Consider the following 10,836-nt stretch of genomic DNA (forward strand, 5'->3'; position numbering starts at 1 on the left):
TGCTGCAAGCGGTAAAACTTCAGCTAGTTGTCAAGATCCTTCATGTGGTCAATGTAAAACATCATCTACTCGTCAGGATAATTCCACTGCTGCAAGTGGTAAAACTTCAGCTACTTGTCAAGATCCTTCATGTGGTCAATGTAAAACATCATCTACCCGTCAAGATAATTTGTCTGCTCCAAGTGACAATGATTCATCTAGCTGTCAAGATCCTTCATGTGGTCAATGTAAGAAGGCATCAACTCCAAAAAACAATATCTCATCCACTGGTCAAGAACATTCATGTGATCTCTGTAAAAAAGACTCATCTCAGCAAGAATCTAATCCATGTGGGGTCTGTAGTGAGTGTTCCCAAAAAGCTTCTCAACAAGATTCAAGAAGTCCCCAAGATCCTACACTGCAATGTCTGTATAAAGCCCCATCATCTGCATATGGTGCATCTACAGATCCTTCAACAACATTTACTCCACAAAATAGCACGTGTAAGGCTGCAACAAGTCCTGGTGGAGGTAATGGTGACACATTACCCACCAACAGGCCCATTTATATGCACCTTTCTACAAAATGTTGCATTGTGAACTATAGTGATTCATCAACTTGCCTTGAGCCCATAACTGTGTATCACGAATCTACCATTCATCGAGTATCAGAAATACACTTTAGGGATGAACCTGAAACAGGCAGTACTCAATCTAAAGTTGATGCTGCTGTATGCTCTGCTGATGGTTCTGCATCAAAAGGCAAAAAGGTTGAGGCAGTGTCACCTGCTCCTCCCTCTGAGGAAGATACTTCTTGTCAAAGCTCTACAGATTCTGTATGTGGGGGAGAAGCAGAAGCACAGGAAAAACCATCACCCACTTGTGAAGGAGATGCTGGTAAGGAAATGCAAATTAGATGAAGAATAAAAGAATTGATATGAAGTTTTGAACATGAGAGTTGAGAATTAGGAAAAGTGGTTTTGCCATTCATGTCCTTTCAAAGACCATTGAAAGCTAACTGTCCAGGAACAACTGGGCATTGGGAGGTTACAGCAGGGGACAGGGAGTCACAGTTAAAATAGAATAGTGGACTTACCAACTGGTTTCCTGATCTAGCAATGTCAGTTTTTAATTGCAGCTCACACGAACACTCATGTAAAGTTGCATTCATGTCTGTGAGTTAAAATTTATTTCATTGATTTTGCTGTTCATGCAGTTGTTCCTAACGGTTTTGCACGTTATTGTTCTGTTTGCAAATTTGTAGTTTAATGTAACTTCAGCATCCTGAAATCTAAATAAAGGCTTTCTATCACAAAATGAATCCAGGATCAAAGGGGTATGTTTTCAGAATATTTTTTCAAAGGTCTTGGTGGACCATGAGTGCTCTTTGGACTTCAGAAAGAAATGTCTGCCTCTTCCTGCAGTGGACTTTTCACTTCTGCAAGCATGATCTTTGTTGGACAGCCCCACCCCATAAAAGACAGTGCTGGAATCCATTACGTCTGCTCCCCAGTGGTGTCCTCTAGCCATATGATTTTAATGGTCAAGCAGCTACTTCTTGATGACTTTGAGGCTACTTTTTTGGAGGAAGTGACAATGACATATTCTTGAGGTCTGGCTGTTGAAGCCATCTGGATCTCCTCACTTTCACTCTGACTGGATGGTAGGCTGAAAATCAATCTAGAATTAAAGTTATTACAGTTCCTCCAAACAGTTGGCATGTCATTGCTTTGTAACAACTTTGGTATTTAATGTAAAATTAGGAAAAATGGTGAAAAATTGCCTCAATTAATTGAATTATAGGTCATCCCTTCGCTTTTTATTTAGCTGTTGACACTTTACTCACCGTCTAAAACTCTCAGTCACCTGCAGAGACTTATCATTTGATATTCCACTCACATCTGTTATATGATCTTTTGATCTCTCTGCCTATAAACTCTGGGTCTGTGTGCTCACCTCTCTCACTGCACTTGACGAAGGGGCCATGCTCCGAAAGCTTGTGTGATTTCAAATAAACCTGTTGGACTATAACATGGTGTTGTGTGTCTTCTGACTTTGTCCTCATGTGGAGCAATGTAGAATGAGAGGTCATAGTTTTAGAAAAAGGGGTAGCAGATTTTAAACAGAGATGAGAGAGAAAATAGAAACTGAAAAGTCTGTCAGACATAAAAACTAGGTGAGGTTGTTGGCTTGCTCACCGAGCTGGCTTGTTTTCGTTCAGACATTTTGTCACCATGCTAGGTAACATCATCAGTGAGGCCTCTGAAGAAGTGATGATGTCCTACTCCGCTTGGAAGTTATACTATTCAGTCTGTAAGATATTCTCACCTCGTCCTTCTTTTTGACCAGAATAGATTTTTGTCGAGTGTTAGGAAATATCTTTGGGACATTGAACTTTTTTTTTTAAACAAGCCTTCCTAGAAATGCTGTGATTTATCCTTAGATAATTGCATTGAGTCATTTCTCAGATATCATCTGTCTGAGTTTTTTTTTATGGTGATCTTGTCTGAACAGTGTGTAAGTTAGAGAATTGTTTGTGGTTGGAATTGGTGAAATAGAAGCCACCTGAAGAGACAGCAGCTTCCCAGCTTGGCCCTCATGTTTCTGAAACAACTTTGTGGTAAATTCAGTGTGAAACTTGATTATTCCTTTGAACAAGTGACTGTATTTCTCAACAGCCTGCATTTGCTGACACCAAGGAGCATGCACAGTATGCTGTAAGGAGATGCTTGTACATGCGCTCGTGAATGAGATTTGTTAAAGTGTTTCACAGAACATAGAACAGTACAGCACAGTACAGGCCCTTCGGCCCACGATGTTGTGCCGACCTATTTATCCTACGAAGATCAATGTACCCTGCATACCCTACATTTTACTATCCTCCATGTGCCTATCCAAGAGTCGCTTAAAAGTCTGTAAAGTATCTGACTCCACTACCACTGCTGGCAGCGCATTCCACACACCCACCACTCTCTGTGTGAAGAACCTACCTCTGACATCTCCCCATACCTTCCTCCAATCACCTTAAAGTTATGCCCCCTCGTAATAGTCACTTCCGCCCTGGGGAAAAGTCTCTGACTATCCACGCTATCTATGCCTCTCATCATCTTGTAAACCTCCATCAAGTCACCTCTCATCCTTCTTCGCTACAATGAAAAAAGCCCTAGCTCCCTCAAGCTTTCCTCATAAGACCTGCCCTCCATCCTGGTAAATCTCCTCTGCACCCTCTCTTAAGCTTCCACACCTTTCCTCTAATGAGGTGACCAGAACTGAACACAATATTCCAAGTGTGGTCTAACCAGGGCTTTATACTGCTGCAGCATAACCTCACGGCTCTTAAACTCAATTCCCCTGCCAATGAAAGCCAACACACCATACGCCTTCTTTACAACCCTATCAACTTGGGTACCAACTTTGAGGGATCTATGGACGTGGACCCCAAGATCTCTCTGTTCCTCCACACTGCCGAGAATCCTGCCATTAACCCTGTATTCTGCATTCAAATTCAACCTTTCAAAATGAATCACTTCACACTTTTCTGGGTTGAATTCCATCTGCCACTTCTTTGCCCAGCTCTGCATCCTGTCAATGTGCCGTTGCCACCCACAACAGCCCTCCACGCTGTCCACAAATCCACCAACCTTCATGTCATGTTTCAATTGTGAGGCTATTTTCTGCACATAATGCGGTTTTGGGACCAGGGCATGGCTGGTGGTAGTGAGCGAGTCTGGGGTGAAGGGGGGAACATGAGGACTATATACACACTATATACACACAGGTCCTTCTTGTCGTGCACCCTCTGTAACCCCTATCTTACAATAATGAATCACCTGACACATCTTTGCACTGATTCTCATCTTCCACATATCCATCCACTCCACCAACTTAACATCCTTTTGGAGTTCTACAGTGGAGTCCTCCTCACAGTTTACAATTCTCTTAAGTTTAGTGCATCTGCAGCCTTGACATTTCTCTGCTTCCTATCACTCAGCCAATTTTTTACCCAATTTGCTATTGTCACTTTTATACCATAATCTATAACTTTCCTCACAAGTTGCGTGTGGCACTGTGTCAAATGTATTCTGGGAATCCATGTATACCACATCAACAATGTTACTCTCATCAAGCTTCTCTTTCATCTCTTCAAAAAACTCCAGCATGTTAGTTAAATACAATTTCCTCTTTGGAAATCTGTGCTGATTCTTCCTAATCAACTTGCTTTTTTCCATGTGATTACTATTTCTAACCAGGATAATTGTTTCTCAAAGTTTCCCCACCACTGAAGTTAAACTTTCCTTCATTGAGTGAGTTACTGAATGCAAAAGCAAGATTGTAATGCTGTGGAACTATATAATATGCTGGTTAGGCCAAAGCTGGAGTTTTGTGCATGGTCATCACATTACAGGAAGGACATACTTGCTCTGGAGACAGGAAAATGTGCTTTGTACCAATGACTGTGTTGCCTGCCTATTGTCAGGATTAAGGACATCTACTTAGGGCTGGGGAGGAACTTGGGTTGGGAGGGACGGGATCATCCACATTGGCATCAATGACATTGACAGAACTGGAAAGGAGGTTCTGATGAAAAAAAATTTGAACAGTTCGGAGCTAAATTAAAATGTAGGACCTCCAAGGTAATAATCTCAGGATTACTATTTGAGCAAACAGGCAATAGTAAATAAAGTCAAGGAGTTAAATCCATGGCTCCAAGATTGGTATGGGTGGAATGTATTTCAGTTCATGGGACACTGGCACCAGTGCAGGGGTAGAAGCATGCTATTCTGGTGGGAGAAGCTTCACTTTAATCAAGCTGGGACTGGTACCTTGATGAATTAAGTAACTAGTACTATAGAAAGGGCTTCAATTTAAACAGAGGGGAGGAGAGTTCAGGAGAAGGGAAGCAATTAAAGCAATAGGATATGGCAGTATTGTAGGGCAACTATTTAGATAAGGATACCCAGGGTAGGACAGGAAGGGACAGAGTGTACAATCATGAAAAAAGTAGCATGTAGGGTCAAATAGAAAAAAAATTGTAAAAAAGGCAAAATTAATGGATGTTTACCTAAACACTCATAGTATTTAGAACACAATAAATGAGTTGATTGCACAGATAGAGGTTAATGAAATCAAAGCTGGAAGCTAAATATTTAGGGATATGTGATTTTTTGAAAGGACAGGCAGGAAGGACAGAGTGGTGGGGATATGAAAGCATGATATAAATACAATAGCAAGAAATGATCTTGCATGAGATGATACAGAATCCATATGAATGGAAGTAAGTAATGATAAGTGGGAAAGGTCATTGATGTGTATAGTCTGAGAAAGGGATAAAACCATTGTGAGGGCAAAGATCTTGTGTACATTTAGGGATGAGATGAACAAATTCTTGAACAGGAGGGGAGGATAATAAAGGGTTATAGGGAAAGGGCAGGAAAGTGAGTGTGAGGAATATAGGATCAACCACGATCCTACTCAATAGCAAAGCAGGCTCGAGGGGTCAAATGGCTTATTCCTGTTCCTATTTCTTATGGTCTTATTAACTAAGGAAGTTAAGGATAGTATCAAATTGAAAGAGCAAACATGCAGTTTTACAAGATTAGTGGTAAAATAGCAGATTGCAAATGTTTTATAGGCAAACAGAAGGTGACAAAAGAAAAAAAATAATTGGCAGAATATAATCTCTGCCAGTAATTTAGCAAGTAATGTAGAAACAGATGGTAAGATCTTTAAATGTATAAAAAGGAAGATAGAGGTAAAAGTTATCATGGGCCGATTACAGAATAAGGTTGTTGTCTGGAATCATATGCATGCACGTTTTCAGATTAGTGTGTATCCTAGGATAATAAAGGAAGTAGCTATTCAGATAGTGGATACGCTGGTAGTAACCTTCTGGTAAAATACCAGAGCAAAAATACTAGAAAACTGTAAATGTAACACCTTTGCACGAAAAAGACAAAAAAAAACTATAGACCAGTAAGCTCAATATCTGCCATTGGGAAACAGTTTAGAATTAATTATAGCAGAGCATTTAGAAATACATAACGCAATCAAGCAGAGTCAACATGGCTTCATGAAGGGTAAATCAGGCCTGACAAATTTGTTACAGTTGTTTGAGGATGTAACAAAGATGATAGATAAAGGAGAAGTGGTAGATGTAAAATATTTGAATTTCCAGAAGTCGTTCAATAAAGTTCTACAAATACGGCTACTGAATATGATAAGAACCCGTGGTGGGTTGGGAGTATTATATCAGCATGGATAGAGGAATGACTAAGTAATAAAAGACAGAGAGTTCGGAATAGGAGGGTATTTTCAGGATGGCAATCAGTAGCTAGTGCTGTGCCACAGGGATGAGTGCTGGGCCCACAATTATTTGCAATATATATTAATGAGCTGGATAAGGGAAGTTTGTAGATGGCACAAAGTCTACAGAGGGATATTTGACAGATACAATATAGTATGGGAGAATGTGAGTTAATGCACTCTGGCAGGAAGAACAGAAGAACTGAATATTATTTAAATAGAGAAAGACTGCAAAAAGCTGCAGCACAGGGATTTGAAGGTCCTCTTGCATGAATCACAAAATGTTAGCATCCACATTCATTTTTTAACAGGGAAGGCAAATAGACTATTGGCCTTTCATTTCAAAAGAAATGTAGTATAAAATTTGGAAAGTATTACTAAAACTATAAAAGGAACGTGTCAGATCCGACCAAAAACACCCTGAGGGTGGTGAATCTATGGAGGTTTTTACTACATAGAGCTGTCAAGGCCGGATCTTAAAATAACGCAAGGCTGAGACAGATTTTTAACCAATAAGGGAATCAAGAATTATGGGGAAAAGGCAGTAAAATGGATTTGAGAATTATCAAATCAGCCATGATCTCACAGAATAGCATCATAGTCGACAGGCCAAATGGCATATTTCTGCTCCTATGTCTTATGGTCTTATAGAAGAGATTTGCGAGAATGTTTCCAGGAAATTGCAGCCATGAGGCAAGATTAGATAGGCTAGAGCTGAGTTCTTCAGAACACAGGATGCTAAGGGATGACTTAATTGAAGTGTAAAAAATAATGAGGGAATCAGATAAAGTGAACAGGATAGACTGATTTCCTCTAGCAGAGCACTCAATTATCAATGGCACAGATTTAATTTGATTAATATAACTTTGAGATGCATGAATAGTAAAACGTCAGAATACAGATACAGCAAGTAATTACAAAATACCAACTACATGGATATACAAAGGAGAAGTCATGCTTAACAAATCTACTGGAATTTTTCAAGGACTTAACGAGTAAAGCCTATAAGGGGTACTAAGTGGATATACATAACAACATGTAAACTAGGAGAGTAGGTAATTTAGCTCTTTGAGCCTGCTCGTTATTTGATACAATCATGGCCAATGCCTGTTCTCCAATAACACTTCAACCCATTCCTAATTAAAATTCTATCTATCTCCTCCTTAAATTTAGTCAATGTCCTAGCACTCTGGGAGTAAACAAGAAGCATATTATGTAAAGAGTGAGAGATTGCAGAGTTCAAAGATACAAGAGTAAAGTGAGCATCCTGGTCCAGGATTGGTAAAGGCTGGTATGCAGGTACAGAAAATAATTAGGAAGGCTAATACAATGTTGTTGTTTATTGTGAGGAGAATTGAATACTAAAATAGGGAAGTTATGCTTCACTTACGCAGGGCATTGGAGGGGCCACATTTTTAGTGTACTGATTATCATCTGGGACACTGTGTACAGTATTGGTCTCCGTATTTAACGAAGGATGAAAATGCTTAGAAGAAGTAAGGTAGTGATGATTGAGTGGTATTATTGCTAGACTATTAATAAAGAAATCCAGGTTATGTTCTGGGGAACAGGCTCAAATCCTGCCTGGCCTACATGGACAGCTTTCTAATCATTAAGGGAGTCAAAGGTTATGGGATAGTGGGGGGAAAATGAAGTTGAGGATGATTAAATCAGCCAAGATCTCACTGAATGGCAGAGGGACTTAATAGGCGAAATGGCCTACATCTTCTATGGCGTAGGTAAAGGCTTTGGAAATCTTTTCTTCATAATATTTTTAAGGCAGAGGTAGATAGATTCTTGAGAAGTAAGGTGGTAAAAGGCTTCTAAGGGGCTAGCTGCGAAGGTGAAGTTGAGATTACAATCAGATTAGCCAGAATCATTATAAATGTCAGAGTAGCTTGAGAGGTCACATAGGCTAGACCTGATCTTAACTCCTAACTCTATGTAATATCATGTCAATCCACCGTAGACTTCAGAGTCTAAATGACCTCAAGTGAAATGTTATATTAAAGTTTCTTTACACTTGTTTGACGAAACAGTTTCTTTGACAAGGTACCACACAGGAGGCTGATAAATAAGAGCCTATTGTGTAAATGGAAAGGCAATGATATGGATAGAGGATTGGCTGACTGGCAGAAGGCAGAGAGTGGGGATAAAGGGGTCTTTTTCAGGATGGCAGCCAGTGACTAGTGGAGTTCTGCAGGGGTCAGCGTTGGGACCAAAACTATTCACGTTATGCATTAACAATCTGGATAAAGGAACTGAGGGCATTATTGCTAGGTTTGCAGATGACACAAAGATAAGTGGAGGGACAGGTAGTGTTGAGGAAGCGAGAGACTGCAGAAGGACTTGGGACAGGCTAGGAGAGTGGGCAAAGAAGTGGCAAATAAAATATAATGTGGGAAATGTGAGGTTATGCATGTCAGTAGGAAGAAGAGAGGCACGGTCTATTTTCTAAATGGAGAAAAGCTTTGGAAATCTGAAGCACAAAGGGACTTGGGAGTCCTAGTTTAGGATTCTCTTAAGGTTAACATGCAGGCTGAGATGGCAGTTAGGAAAGCAAATGCATTCTTAGCATTCATTTCAAGAGGGCTAGAATACAAGAGCAGAGATATAAAAACAGAAATTTCTGGAAAAACTCAGCAGGTCTGGCAGCATCTGTGGAGCCATAGCAGAGTTAACATTTCAGATCCAGTACTCCTTCTTCAGACCTGCTGAGTTTTTCTGGCAATTTCTTTTTTGTTTCTGATTTCCAGCATCCGCAGTTCTTTGTTTTTTTTTTAAGAGCAGAGATGTACAGCTGAAGCTTTGTAAGGCTCTGATCAGACCGTATTTGGAATATTGTAAGCGTTTTGGGCCCCATACATAAGGAAGGATGTGCTGGTGTTGGAGGGATCCAGACAAGGTTTACAAGAATGATCCCGGGCTGAAGGGCTTGTCATATGGGGTGTGGTTGAGGACTCTGGGTCACTACTCAATGGAGATAAGGAGGATGAGTTTAGGAGGATAATAGCGGACGTGGAGAAGATGTCTTTACTAGTTGAAGAAAATGTGACCCGAGGGCATAGCCTCAGAGTGAAAGGACAACCCTTTAGAACCAGAATTAGGAAGAATTTCTTCAACCAGAGGGTGATTAATGTGGAACCCATTGCTCTTAGTAAAGAGATCAAGGTTTATGGGGAGAAGGCGGGAGAATGGGGTTGAGAAACTTATCAGCCATGATCAAATAAAGGAGCAAACTTGATGGGTCAAATGGCCCAATTCTGCTCCTATATTTATGGACTTATGGTCTCAAGTATCAGTTATTATTAATTTCACTCTATTTGTGGCCTTTATTTTCTAATGTAGGTATCCAGGACTCTGAAAAGATTGATGAAAGCTGCCCAATCTATTCCATAATGCGTAAAGATGAGACCTCAGAGGGGAAGCCAACAGATCAAGATGAATCTTGCCCTGTAGAAGAAAGTTCTTCACAAACAGCAGAAGAGAAGACAGGAGAAACAGACGACTCTTGTCCTGTAGAAGAAAAAACAGGTGCAGCTGCAGAAGAGAAGAAGGCATCTGAGGAAGATGAGTCTTGCCCTCACGAAGAGCCTTCAAAAACAGAAGAGGCTGCAGCAGAGGGGGGTGAGTCTTGCCCTCTAGAAGGAAGTTCTTCAAAAACAGAAGAAGCTGCAAAGACTGAAGAGGGGAAGAAAACTGAGGAAGATGAGTCTTGCCCTAGACAAGAAAGTGTTTCTGAGGCAAATGAGCAGGAGTTGCCTTCCATTGTTGACAAAGGCTTCAAACGGGTAAATTGCAGAATTGATGCATTGGGAAGCAAGATGGATGGTCTGATAGACAGCATTAAATCTCTTGCTGATGTTATGAACAAAGAGGATGAGAAACAAACCCGAGAAGGAGAACAAGAGCCAAAACAAAAATCACCACAAGCATCACCAGAATCGAAATCACCAACACCACCATCACCAAGAGCAACAACCCCAGAAGCAGCTTCATCAGACACAAAGTCACCAGAAGCAGAAGGGGAGGCAGAAACACAAGCAGAATAAATGATGGAACCAGGACAACACTGCAATCCACCTCTTCTAACCTCTGTGAAGAGATACTGTAACGTTGTGTCTTCTTAAGTAAAACGCTCTCTAAGGAAAGCCTGAGACAGTAGTTACGTTAATGAACCCTGGTACTTTAAAAAGAAACTTGTAAGAATCTGCGCAATAAAGATCTTACTGCCAATTTGTTCAACTTCTGATTCTTGTTTATTAAGCTATTTGGAAATGACTTAGTTACAATTCCAGTAATTGCAATATAATATACTTAATTCCTTGAAAATTGTTGGATGTATTGGGATATATATATTTGGATGTCCGTTTTGAGGAGGGTTTCTGGACCCAAAATGTAACTCTGCTTTCTCTCCACAGATGGTGCCAGATATGCTGAGCTTTTTCCAGCTATTTCTGTTTCTGTTTTGGATATATTGATGTTTTGCTCTGACTTGCACAGAATTATTGCACTTAGTTTCTAAACTTAAGCCACATGTGATGATTATTTAAGG

The 10,836-nt window shown here is 40.3% G+C and overlaps 1 protein-coding gene across 4 annotated transcripts in view; it reads left to right on the forward strand.

Moving 5' to 3' along the window:
- The window catches only part of LOC125483005 (flocculation protein FLO11-like), a 41,284-nt gene extending 30,767 nt beyond the window's left edge, over window positions 1-10,517 (forward strand). For 3 of the 4 annotated variants that reach the window (XM_048596256.1, XM_048596255.1, XM_048596257.1), the window contains 2 exons: window positions 36-875; window positions 9,630-10,517. In XM_048596256.1, the coding sequence (XP_048452213.1) occupies window positions 36-875; window positions 9,630-10,333 (1,544 nt within the window). In that variant the 3' untranslated portion in view covers window positions 10,334-10,517. Of the gene's footprint in view, window positions 1-35; window positions 1,219-9,629 lie in introns of those variants that run through there. The other variant, XM_048596258.1, reaches the window with a different exon arrangement.
- The last annotated feature ends 319 nt before the right edge of the window (window positions 10,518-10,836 follow it).

Source organism: Rhincodon typus, chromosome 4 (genome assembly GCF_021869965.1).
Source record: "Rhincodon typus isolate 14 chromosome 4, sRhiTyp1.1, whole genome shotgun sequence".
In the NCBI taxonomy this organism is placed as follows: Eukaryota; Metazoa; Chordata; class Chondrichthyes; order Orectolobiformes; family Rhincodontidae; genus Rhincodon; species Rhincodon typus.